The sequence below is a fragment of the Crocuta crocuta genome, unplaced genomic scaffold (assembly GCF_008692635.1).
Source record: "Crocuta crocuta isolate KB4526 unplaced genomic scaffold, BGI_CrCroc_1.0 scaffold13, whole genome shotgun sequence".
Lineage (NCBI taxonomy): Eukaryota > Metazoa > Chordata > Mammalia > Carnivora > Hyaenidae > Crocuta > Crocuta crocuta.
In genome coordinates this window covers 257,478-270,752 of record NW_027530007.1, presented here as the reverse complement: position 1 = coordinate 270,752, position 13,275 = coordinate 257,478, and the positions used below count along the sequence as shown (strand labels likewise).

General features: G+C 43.8%; 1 protein-coding gene across 4 annotated transcripts in view; it reads left to right on the top strand.

The window, feature by feature from the left end:
* Positions 1-13,275, top strand: part of VPS13D (vacuolar protein sorting 13 homolog D) — a 251,706-nt gene that overhangs the window by 99,321 nt on the left and 139,110 nt on the right. For 3 of the 4 annotated variants that reach the window (XM_077763778.1, XM_077763781.1, XM_077763780.1), the window contains 7 exons: positions 631-736; positions 1,727-1,879; positions 4,405-4,540; positions 5,888-5,935; positions 7,874-8,024; positions 8,126-8,336; positions 11,719-11,966. In XM_077763778.1, coding sequence (XP_077619904.1) covers positions 631-736; positions 1,727-1,879; positions 4,405-4,540; positions 5,888-5,935; positions 7,874-8,024; positions 8,126-8,336; positions 11,719-11,966 — 1,053 coding nt within the window. The remainder of the gene's footprint in view (positions 1-630; positions 737-1,726; positions 1,880-4,404; positions 4,541-5,887; positions 5,936-7,873; positions 8,025-8,125; positions 8,337-11,718; positions 11,967-13,275) is intronic. The other variant, XM_077763779.1, reaches the window with a different exon arrangement.

The following is a 13,275-nucleotide window of genomic DNA, read 5'->3' as shown; positions in this document are numbered from 1 at the left end:
AAAAAAAAAAAAAAAAAAAAAGAAAGAAAGAAAGAAAAATGGGCTAAAAATTTCATTTAAAAAGTTTTGGGGTAGTAGATTTCTGATCTTCCAGGCAGGGTGGGGGGGAAATAATTAATTTAAAAGAATAGAAAAGAATGTTTTTATTTTGCTATAATATGACCGAAGTGTAGCTTTTCTAGAAAGGGCATCTTTGTGAAAGTGCAGGCATTTTGGACAGCGTTCGCATAAGGCTGTGCGCTGCATCTTGCTACGGTCTGGGTCAGTCCCTTAGCATGTACGTCTGGGGACTCTGGGGGTCCATTTCCCTGTCTTGCCTCCAGCCTGGGTGGGGCTGGGCGCCTTCTCTTGAGTTCAGGCCCACAAGAGCTGTGGGAGGCCCAGGGACCAGGAGCAGCCCCACATCACAGCCAGTTGTAGGGGGACCGTCACCACATAGCAGGCAGCCGAGGACATGGATCCCAAGTGTCCTGCCGACACGTCTGTGGTGGCTTCGTCTCCATTGCCGCTGTCGCCGTCAGCCCCTTGCACGAGAGATACTTTGGGGCCCTGTGTGTGGGTATGAGGGCGGGGGGACCCCGCTGCACAGATGGCAGCGGGTGCTAAATGCCTCCTTCTGTTTGCCCACAGCAGAGGTGAAAACCCCCAAGCGCCGGCAGCCGTTTGTCCCTTTTGCTCTGAGGAATCACACAGGCTGCACTCTGTGGTTTGCGACCCTGACCACCACGCCCACCAGGTAAGGAGCAGCTGCTCCTGTGTACCAGCCGGCCCAGCAGAGCAAGGTGGGCCCCTTCCTGAAGCCTTGGGATTGTATTTGAATCCATAACTTGCTGTCTTGTCAAGATTTGTGAGGGAGGTGGAGTCCGTGGCCAGAGAAGTAGGTCCTGAGTCTGAAATACGGAGATTACGATCCCGGCCCCAGTACACGTTATGTCTAAGGTAAAAGTCCAGCAAGTTAGGGATGTGAGTAGGAAGGGGGGGAGGAGAAGTCACCCCATCTTTTCTCAGTCTCCACTCCCCAACCCCCTTTGAAAAGAAGCTCTATGTGGTTATTAAACCAAACAGCCTACATTTTTCTTCTAAGATGGCTTTGAAGACATCCCCATGTTAAACTCCCACCAAGAAGTCTCTTCCAGACTTAAAGCAGTTCACCCCAGATGGAAGCGGATGGGGTGTGGAGAACAAATAGTTTACCTGGGCCGAGTGAGAATGTTCTCTACCAGCTTTCTGCCTCTGTAGACCTTGGCCAGACCCTCCAGATATACACTGATCTTTCCAGTCTAGAGAATGAGGTGCATGAAATAAGTAACAGAATCAGCCGACTCAAAGCCACGTTTCTCCTGCCTCCACTAAGTATGATAATGCTTCAGGGGAGATGTTTGTTGTTTAAAAGCAGTTTAGCTCTGTTCCATCCCAGGTAGTCACTTAAAACTACTTTTAAGACTCATGACTGAGTTTACACATCTCCCTGTGTACTGGGCTCTATTGCTGGAGGTAAGTGGCTGTGCGGTGATAGCTCTGAGCTGTTTCTGAAACTTCACGGAAGCTGTGATTGTCGCAAAGATAATGTAGTTACTGACCTTTTAGGTCATCCTGGCAGCCAGGCTGTGGGGCCTTCTTACGTAGGTCGGGTTCCTGGAGGGTTTCTGCCCGTAGCACCGAGCTCTGGCAAGAGGGAGTTGAGAGAGGAAGAGGGACAAGCTGGTGTTGTCTGATCTGGTTCCAGGGCTGCGCTGTCCCACAGTGGGAGTCCAGGGCTCGTCCCAGAGGGGAATGGGACATTTCTGGATGATGCTCACAATGTTAGTGAATGGCGGGAAGTCCTCACGGGTGAAGAGATTCCCTTTGAATTTGAAGCAAGAGGAAAGCTAAGACACAGGTAAGCGTGGTGTGTTCTCTTCCTCCCCCCAAAACGTACTGCATATATCTGCATGTGATGAAAGATAGGTCCTAGTGTTGTACCTTTCACTTGCCTTTATTAATGATTTTAATGTTTTATCTTTTTAGTAGTATTATTATGTTTTAAGATATTTATTTTGAGGGGCGCCTGGGTGGCTCAGTCAGTTAAGCATCTGACTTCGGCTCAGGTCATGATCTCACGGTTCTTGGGTTTGCGCCCTACATCGGGCTCTGTGCTGACAGCGAGTTCAGAGCCTGGAGCCTCCTTCAGATTCTGTATCTCTCTCTCTCTCTCTTTCTCTCTCTCTCTCTGACCTTCCCCTGCTCACGCTGTCTCTCTCTCTCTCTCAGAAATAAATAAAAACGTTAAAAAAGTTAAAAAAATAGTTATTTTGAGAGAGAGAGCATGTGCATGTGTGTGAGAGCGGGGGAGGAGCAGAGAGCAAGGGAGACACAGAATCCCAAGCAGGCTTCCAGCTGTCAGCACAGAGCCTGATGTGGGGATTGATCTCAGGAACTGTGAGATCGTGATTTGAGCCAAAATCACAAGTTGGACACTTAACTGACTGAGCCACCCAGGGGCCCCTAATGTTTTATTTTTTAAAGGTATTTTGAGAATCAGTATTTCCTTTTCTTATCTTGGTCCCCATTTCGTTTCCACTAATTATCCCTTTATTTGACATGTGAGCTGATAACCAGTGTGTTTCCCATAATTTGGTCAGAAGATAGACAGGTGACAGCCATCAAGTTCATTGTATCCTGACCTGGCTTTTATGACGTGGTGGTGACATGATTTTGTTTGTTTTTATTTTTTTTAATTGAGGTGACAAGGTGACATTAGTTTTGGGTGTACAGCCTGGTGATTCGGCAGCTCTCCATTAGGCCGTGCTCGCCACAGGTGCGACTGGCATCTGTGACCACGCAGCGTTTTTACAGTGCCACCGACTATGTTCCCCGCGCTGCGCTTCTACCCCCGTGACTTATTCATTCCGTAACTGGAATGACATGCTATTCTTAAAAGGTTATCAAAGCACATTGGTTTGAGTTCTAAGATACGCAGGTGCCACGTGGCACCTCAGCGGTTTCGGGAAGCAGGGCCCGTAATGATAAGGACTTCTGATTCTGAGGGGGTAAGAATGACTTATCTAGGGAGACTGCTGGCCAGTGCGCTCTGGAAACGGCCAGCCAAAGACCGGAGTCAATGTGAACAGAGGCTCTGTCTGCTCACTGGGAGGCCATAAAATGTCCTTTTATTGGCAAATGTGTTTAAGTAGAAGGGCCTTTGGGTAGATAGTAAATAGGTTCAGGTTTTAGCATTTGAGCCTCATACGCCTTTTCAAGCAGGGCTGAAATTGAAGAGCTTGTCTTCAGCCTGCTGCGGCCTTACCTTTCATGTGCTCTAAGCCTTTGTGCAAACCTGCTCCCGAGTCCAACAGTTCTCCTCGTGCATCGCTTCTACCAGCACACGAGTCCCTCATGACTGGCGTTCTGAACTGGTGGCCCCTCGCCGATCACACAGGAAAAGCGGAGTTCAGAAAATCCTCATGCTGGGTACTGTACCCGGACGCCACGGTAGAATTTCCAGGGATGAGTGGTGAGCGTTTTCCTGCTCCACAGAGTTCCTGGAGAAGCTAATTATAGCAGCGCTGGCTGTGTTTCTTAATCGGCACGGCCTCCGTTGTGACAGAGGGGTCTGACCTCTTTGTCATTTCCGTTTTCACATACACGTCTAGTAACCCGTTTCAAGTCCCCCTGTTCTGCTTGAATTCATCAAAATAAATGCCTCCTCTGGCTTTTCCAGCTCTCTGGCACACGGTACCCCCGCTCCCTGCCTCCCTCCCCCTTTCCTGTCAGCCCCAAGTCCAGTTCCCCATTTCAGCCTTCTGGCTTGAATTAGGCAAAATCTAAAATAGAATTAAATGTGCAATTTCCTCCCGTTCGTCCTGTTCTGCCCACTGCCTTCCCTGCTCCAGTGTCAGCCGAGGACTTCAGCCCTGAAGCTTGGAGGGCTCCGTCCCTCACGACCTGTCTGTAGTCTTGGAGGACCGAAGCCAAACAACTGAATGTGGCTCTGGGAGAAGTAGGGAACCAAGAAGAGAATGTCGTCGTAGGCATTTCCCAGAGTGTGGTTATATGACGAACTTGCTGGTACAGCAGCTTTACTACCTCCCTGGAGTGATTATAGCTGACGTCATTTTATCGAGGTTGGGGTGGGGGCGGGTGGGGGAAGGACCTGGGCTGGTGCACAGGACTTGCACAGTTTGTACAAAGGGAGGGTAAATGGCGCTCTGGCTCAAGCTTTACAGATCTTGCACTTTTGTTTCAAGTATAACACCCATTTAAAAATGCTCTCCTGATTTTTCTTACATTAGGTAATCCTCAAAAAGGCTTAGCCAACTGGGTTTTTATGTCATCATACAGTAAATCAGATTTGACTCATTGCTTCCACTTTCTTTCCCTTTTTGAGATTGTGCTTAACGTGCTTTCCCATGTTCTTCCTGATAGACACACCCACGACCTCCGGATCCATCAGCTGCAAGTGAGAGTAAACGGCTGGGAGCAAGTGAGCCCAGTGTCTGTGGACAAAGTCGGGACGTTTTTCCGCTATGCAGCGCCGGATAAGAATTCCTCTTCCTCTACGGTGTGTGGCTCTAGAGTGGGTACTCTGTGGCACGATGGTGCCCGGCCACCTGCCCTGAAAGCCCGTCAGACAGGTGAAGCCTGTCACTTAGCTCTAGTGAAGCCTTCTTGTTCCTCATTCCCCCTTAGCTCTAGGAAGGGGACCGAAGTATAGTTTGGGTCCGTCAGGGGTGGTCGTAGTCAATATGTAGATAAACCGCCAGTGGTTAATTTCAGCAGAGAAACAAGATCTAAAATTGGCGTTAACATATACTACCTCCCCTGTGCAGACCTGGCTCGTGCTCATTCCGCCACTGGTGGCGTACTAAGCCGCCAGACATGTGCATACGGGCTCCATTTGCACACACTGTTCTGCTTCCTTTGCACACGATCTTCTTTCCATATCCGTAGTGCTGTTCCTTGATCCTCCTAGTCCTGTGTCTCCGAATCCTCCTTTCTGCCATAAAGACAGATGTTCACTGTTGTTATTTATGTTCTGATCACGCGTCCTCTCACACCCCTCGCCCCGACGTGGCCCCAGCCTGCAGTGTTGTGGGGCTGCAGGGCCAGCCTCGGCGGTGACGCCAGCCGCCTCCCTGTCTGGAACGTGCAGGTAGAGGCTGGCATTGCAGCTGACGTGGCCGCCTCGGGGGCCTCACCCAGCACCTGGTCCTACTTTGGAGGATAACTATTCATTTTGGGGTAGCCTATAATGAAGAGGAAAGTGCAAAGGCATCATGGCTTTCCTTACCCTCCCTGTATTCATGAAAAATACTCTCAAAGAACACTGTTCTTTCTCCATTTCTTAAAAAAAATTTTAATGTTTATTTTTGAGAGAGAGAAACGCAGAACATGAGCAGGGGAGGGGCAGAGAGAGAGGGAGACACAGAATCTGAAGCAGGCTCCAGGCTCTGAGCTGTCAGCACAGAGTCCAGTGTGGGGCTCGAACTCACGATCTGCTGAGATCATGACCTGATCTCAAAGTTGGACGCCCACCCAACCGAACCCCCCCAGGCGCCCCTCTCCACTTCTGCTCTTGTGCCCCATGTTTCTTAGCAAAGGAAACCTTCTTTCCAGATTACATTTCTGCCTAAGTTTACATCTAGTAAGGAAAGGAATAATTGCCCCCAGAGATACCTTTCTGTTGTGTTGATGTGTCTTGGAGAAATTCCGTGTATGGGGAATGGCTGTAAAATGAATATTGCTTTCTCCATGTCCTCTAAGATGTTTTCTCTTTATGATGGACCACACTTTACTGAGACTGTTTAGAAATCCCAGCCTTCTGAGCACATTACATTGTCATTGAATTTTAACGATGCCTGTCAGCCAAGGTCTGTGCCGACTCTCTGACTTTTGGAATCTTTCTTAGATTGGCAGCCCGGGCAGCAGAACGAATATTATTCATCCCCAGGTTTATGTGAGTATGGTTTTCCTGTGTCATGTGTTTACTGACTGTATACACTGCATTTCAGTCATATGTAGATGTCCTGATGATCCCAGGACTTTACGACCTATGTGTGATTGGAACTGATCTTTGTCCTTCTCTGTTAATGATTACCTTCCTTTTATGAGAACCCACAGGAATATGTTTGAACTAACTTGATATGTTAGACCTAGTGTTAACAGGGGAGGAGGAGAAAACACCCACATTGTGGTCCAAGGTCCCTTCTTCTTTCTAAGTTAAAACATAGATTAACCCTCGATGACTGTATACATTTCCTAGGTTTTAGTTGTCAGGTTGTAAAAGTGAATAAGAATGAAAAATGGTAAGATTTTTTTTCCCATTTGGCTTTTGAAACATCACCAGCAGATGACATTAAAAAACTGTTTTCAGATTTTGCTTATACTTTCTTCTGACGATAGGAGGTTTTGAAATGTGAGATTTCAGGTATGCTTAGAAGCAGCGGAATCAAGATTTAAAACTATTGTTCTTGGGCCTTGGCTCTTTCGGGACTTTACCGGACTGGGTCAGCAGAGGCTTTGGTGATGATTTTGGCTAGGATCATGTTCCCCTAAAAACCCCCTCCAGAAATTGATAATTTGTCTTTTCACTGTGAACTTCCTGGAAGTCTTGGTTCAAAACATGGGGCTCTTCATTTTGTTGTTCATTAGTTTGGTTTCCACATAGTGTGTGTTTGTTTTAATAAAAAAGTTGGCAGTATGAAAAGCATGGAGGTGGTGTCATTTGTTTCTCTTTAAAGAAAAAAAAAGGCAGCACTGTCAGTACGTTCTGGACACTCATTCAAAGAATGGTAGTTATAGAAACTTTCTCTTTGGCGTACCTGATGTGAGGTTTTATACTTTAAAAAAAGAAAAAATTTGGCTCTTGATAGTAAAACAAAATGTGTGTTGAATGTGTGAATGAACACATGGAAAAAGAAAGTAGTGGCCGCAACCCAAGACCAAAAATAAATCACTTCCCTCTGCTCTGTTGAGTTTCGGAACCTCAGTGTCACGTTTACGAAGGGGTGATTGTTGAACAGAGCTGAAAAAGTTGTGAGGAGGAAGAGAAAGTTTGCTTTTAAAGCTCTTTGAAATACAAATGTTGCTTTTTCTACAGGCATGTCAACAAATTGTGTATGAGTCTAGAGAGTAATTTTTATGACATTTGGTGGGGGGGGGGGAGTAATTATTTCTGTGAAAGGTATACCAATGCAGACAACTCTTTCTCCTACACTCTGTGGATTTTACAAAGACAAGCTCTAATCTCAGAAGACTTCCTTCTGTTTTTCTGTGTGTATTGGGTGGTATCCAGCCCATTGTTAGTGTTCAAGGAGTGTTTCTCACTTTAATGTTAATCTGGGAGAAAAATACTGCAGAAGGTAAATCATCTCATGTTTTTCAAAGTCTTACCTCAGTGTTTCTGAACATTTGGTTGCTTTGGGTGATCTTTATTCCCTCCAGCAGAGTTGAAGACAAGCGTCGTTCGCAGTTTCCATTTAAGGGCTGAGGTATAAGAACCCAGGGGCATTAGGGTAATTTCCAGCAGACAGTTTCTTATCAAATTGCAGGAAGTTTGGAAGATTTAATAGATTATTACGGGTCTTAGTTTCTTTATAATGTGTCTAGAGGCCTCGGACTGATTTTCCTTTGTGATTCACTTTGTGATGCCATGTCTGAGTAGAGTTATCTGTCTTTTTCTAGAAATGTTTAAGATTGGCTACATTCACAAGGTCTATGTATAGGATATTCTTGCCTGTTAAAGATGAGTGGTTTTAGGGCTCAATGACTAACTTCACTGAAGGGTTATAGTAATAAGATGCTTTTGATTGAGGCATCCTAGTTGGTACTGCTGTACTTTGTGTGCTTTTTCATCAGCACAGCTGTGGTGCTTTTATTCCTGTCTTGTTCACAGTTCTCTTCGCTCCCGCCTGTCCGGGTAGTCTTTGCCGTGACGATGGAAGGCAGTGCTCGGAAAGTTATCACTGTCCGGTCCGCCCTCATTGTGAAGAACAGGCTTGAGACACCAATGGAGCTAAGACTGGATAGCCCTTCAGCTCCAGACAGTGAGTTTTGACATAGCCTGTCCTCCTTTTATCCTGAAAAAGTCAAACTTTTGGGTGGGAGATCATTCCCTGAAGATGCTGACCCTTCTTTTCTGTGCCAGAGCCTGTGGTGCTGCCTGCCATCATGCCAGGGGATTCGTTTGCTGTGCCTTTACATCTCACTTCTTGGAGGCTACAGGCCCGGCCCAAAGGATTGGGTGTATTTTTCTGTAAGGCTCCTATTCACTGGACCAATGTAGTGAAGACTGCAGAGGTTAGCAGCAGCAAACGAGAGTGCCACTCTATGGACTTGGACAAAAGCCGGTTCTTCAGGTATGCACGGCACTGGGATGGCATGTCAATTTTGCTTTTTTTTAAAAAAAAAAATGTTCTCTGTCTGAGGACCCTTAGTGATTCAGTTGTGCTTATTTGAAATTCTAAAGTTCTTTTTTTTTTTTTTTTGAGCTTATTTTTTGAGAGAGAGCGAGCAAGCAGGGGAAGGGCAGACAAAGAGAGGGAGAGAGAGAATCCCAAGCAGGCTGTGCACTGTCACCACAGAGCTCGATGCAGGGTTCAAACCCACAAACCATAAGATCACAACTCAAGCCCAAGTCAAGAGTCAGACACTCAACTGACTGAGCCACCCAGGGGCCCCTAAGATCCTAAAGTTCTTATTCCTCAAGTTCTTGTGTTAGAGTTTATGAGGATTCAAGGGTTAATCTTGGGTGGGGATGGGACTGTTGCTTATCATCTAATAACCAACAAACACACTACTCACACATGTAAGATCGGAAACTGGTCTGTGTGCATCAGCATAAAGAGGGAAGGAAAAAATATGGCCAGTTCCCATTCCTAAATTGAGAAGCAAAATCCTCAGGTTACAAGTTTTCATATGATGAATTTCAGAGGAATTTGGAGGAAGGCTCATGTACCTAGCATTGACTTTCCTTGGGGACCTTGGCAAAATTATGTAATCATTTAGACTCCTGTTTGCCTCTTCCAAAGAGTATAATACAGTTCCAGATTCAGTGTTGGAAAAAATACTGCATTGGTATCATTGGTATCGTTAGATCCTTCTATACTTGGACTTTAAAAGACTGACTTGGACTTGAGGCTATCGGCTGTAGTTTTCTCTGTAGCGAAGACAGGCATTCATTTAGTGTAAGCTGACAGAAGAGGTGCAAGAAGAGTGTAAGGGATTCCAGTAAGCCCTTTACCCAGATTGACCATTGTTAACAGACTGAAGAGGGAGAAATAGGTAAATACACAGCCATACTTCCCTGTCAGTAATTTACAAAATAAAAACAATAAAGAGATAAAAAGATTTGAACAGTGCTGTATGTCAATCAGCTTGTCATAACTGACGTTTATAAAGCACTTTCACCAACAACTCCAGATTGTACATTCACTTCAAGTATGTGTACAGTTGTCCTCAAGAGAGACCATCTACTGGGCCATAAAACAAAGATCAATAAATGTTAAAAGAATTGAAACCATATACAGTATATCTCACGATGATGATAGAATTAAAGTGGGAGTCAGTAACAATAAGATGCCTCTAAAATCCCTAAATATTTGGAAAACTAAACAGTACGTTTCTAGATAACCCAGGGGTCAAAAGAGAAATCATAAAGGATGTTAAAAATATTCTGAACTGAACAACAATAAAAACTAGACATTAAAATGTGGCGGAGGCATCAAAAGCAGTTCTAGAGGAAAATGTAGAGTTGTTTTAGTTTGAGAAATATGTAGTTTTTAATGCTCTTATTAGAAAATAAGGAAGATGTAAAGTCAATGATCTAAGCCTCTACCTTAAGTTAGAAACCGAAATAAATTAGAAAGAAATAGAAAAAGGGCTTGACAAAAATGTATGGAATTCACAGAAATAGAAAACAATAGGGAAAATCAACAATGTTAATGTGGCTTTTTGAAAAGATTAATAAATTTGGTAAATGTCTTATAAGACTGATGAAGGAGAAAAGAAAGCACGAATTACCATGTAAAGAATGAACGGAGGAGACATTATTATAGATCCTACAGACATTAAAAGGAGATTCTGTGAACAGTTCTATACAGATAAATTCCACCCTTGAATCCTGGAATGACAAATTTCTTAAAAAACACAGATTACCAAAACTGGCACAAAGAAGAAATAGATAGCCAAATATTTGTTAAAGAAATTTAATTTTTAAAAATAATTTGTTTTTTAATTTACATCCAAGTTAGTTAGCATATAGTGCAACAATGATTTCAGGAGTAGATTCTTTAATGCCCCTTACCCATTTAGCCCATACGGGCAGCACACAGCCCAACGTGGGGCTCGAACCCATGATCCGTGAGATCATGACCTGAGCCAAAGTCGGACGCTTAACCGACTGAGCCACCCAGGCACCCCAGTGTAAGATTATTTTAACATTTGAAAATTGAAATATGTAATTTACCGTATTAACCTAAAAGACTAAAAGAGAAAAACCCATCAGATTATTTCATTAAATGCCAAACAAACAAAAAACATTTGATATAACACAGGACAACACCCATGCATGATAATGTTCAGCAAAGTAGGAAACCAAAGGGAATTTTTAGTGTACTTAAGGGTGTTTGTCATAAGCCTACAGCTACCATTATACTTAAACATTTTTTCCTTGAGACTGAGACCCAGTGACTTCATTTGACATTGCAGTAGCAGTCCTAGCCATTGCAATAGGGACAAATAGGTATATAAGAAATTGAAAAAGCTTATAGATCTGAAAAGAACTAAAACTTGTTATACGCAAATGACATAATCATCTCTGTAGAGAAATGTGGACTCCATAAGAAGATTATGAGGCCTAATACATTTATCAGGATTTCAAGATTTAAGATCAAACTATGGGAATCCATCGTATTCTTATATTCTAGCCATGAACAATTGGAAATGTGATTTGAAAAACACACCACTTAACAATAGCACCAAAAACCATTAATTACCCCGGGAATCAATCTAAGGAATTACCTGCCAGCTTTCTATGCTAGAAGTAATAAAACTTTGCCAAGAGCTATTTAAAAAACCCAGTAACTAAGTGGAAAGATAACAAAGTTCATGGATTGGAAGACAAAATGTTGTTAGGATTTCCATTCTCGCTAGATTGATCTGGAGGTACAACCCAGTTGGCCAGCTGTAACCCAGTCAGCTGTCAACAGAATGATGAATAGATGAAAAATGGTATATTCATATATTGGCATGTGGATCAGATACTGATGCATACAGCAGCATGGCTGCCCCTTGTAGAAACTTCATTTTACACAAGAAAAGCCAGACACGGGGAGTAGCCTATACTGTATCATTCCATTTACATGCAATTCAAGAACAGGCTCAACCAATAAATAAGTGAAAAGTGTCAGACAGTGGTTGCTTCTTTATTAGGAGAGGATATTGCCTGGAAAAGGATAGGAGGGAACTTTCTGGAATGAGAGAAAGATTCTGTAACTGGTGTTGGGTCGTGGTTAACGAGGTGTACATATTTGTCAAAACTCATCAAACTGAACATTTAAAATTACATACCTTATTGTGATTTAATTATACCTCAGTAAATGTGTTTGAGATTGAAAACTGCAAATATCCTACTGAATTGTTGAACCGGTTTAGTGGTAAGTTTTCTCACACTCCACTAAGGAAGAAAAACTAAAGTTCTTTATTCAGGCTGATGGTTTTTCCACTGCTCTGTCTTCATAGGTTTTGCGTGGCCATAAAGAAGGAGAATTACCCAGATTATATGCCCTCAAACATATTTTCTGACAGTGCAAAGCAGATCTTCAGACAACCTGGGCATACCATATATCTCCTGCCAACCGTGGTCATCTGCAACTTGTTGCCTTGTGAACTTGATTTTTATGTTAAAGGAATGCCAATTAATGGGACACTGAAACCTGGGAAAGAGGTGGCCCTCCACACAGCTGACACATCCCAGAACATTGAACTGGGTAAGGGTTTAGTCAGATAATCATCTGTGGTAACGCTGTGGAAATGCGTTATTTTGTGAGTATTTTGTGGTCATTTGGTAGACATTTTAGAGAAATGGTCACACATATGCTATCTCAGTAACCCAGTTCACAGAGTTTATGCAGTTGAAATAAAAAAGCTTCTTAGAAAATTATCAAAAGAAAAAACCTGAACAGATCCAAAGGCTTACAGAGAAAGCACTCAACAGAGCCTTTTTTTCTTGCGTTGCTTACATGATGTGATTTCAATAGGAAGTCGTTTCATCTTTTCCAACCATGCTTTTTCCTGCCTGTAAAATGTGCAAAATCCTACGACTCTCCTCTTTTCAGGAAAGGGGAAGACATTTGCTTGGCATACGCTGTACCCTGGGCCTCACATCAAGGGCTTTCACATCCGTCATCGCATGTAATCCTTACAGCAGTAGTTACTTGTCCTATTTACCGATGAAGAAATTGAGGTCTGGGGTGTTTCACACACTTGGTGATTTTCAGCTCTAGGGATGGATGAAGTCAAAGTCGAGAATCATTGTATTTGCAGCACTTAAAGGATTTGTGTGGGGTTTTTTTAAGTTTACTTATTTATTTTGAGAGAGTGTGCATACATGAACAGAGGAGGGGCAGAGGGAGAGAGAGACAGAGAATCCCAAGCAGGCTCTGCACTGTCAGTGCCCAGCCTGACATGGGGCTCAGTCACACAAACTGTGAGATCGTGATCTGAGCTGAAACCAAGAGTCGGACATTAACTGACTGAGCCACCCAGATGCCCCAGGACATAGGGTTGTTTTGTTTTTTTTTAAGATTGTTTTAGACACATTGAAAGGATAATGACGTAGATATTTGTGTTTGTACAGTTTCGTGAGTGATCTCACTGTGTCACCTCATTCCATCTTCACAGTCCCAGTCTCAGGCTGTTATCCCCATTTTACAGATGTGGAACCTCACACTCATTGAACTTAAGCAACCTCTTCCACAATGTTTCCTGACCCCTGTGGAAAATGGGACGTCTCCCCACTCCCCACCCCCACCACTGTGTGTACACCCAGCACTCTTCCCAGTCGTGCTGCACATGGATTATCACTTTTAATAACAGCCCCATGAGAGACCTGTTGGTATTCTCCAGTAGCTAATTGGCAGATTAGCTTGCTGCATGTCATACAGCTGGTAAGGACAGACTGGGAATTGAAAGCCAACCAGAGTGGCTGGAGAAAGCGTAACTCTTACCCTGTACTTGACTTTACTGTGTTTGAGGTACCCAGCTCAGGGCCTGATGAGTAAGCTCACAGTAATTATT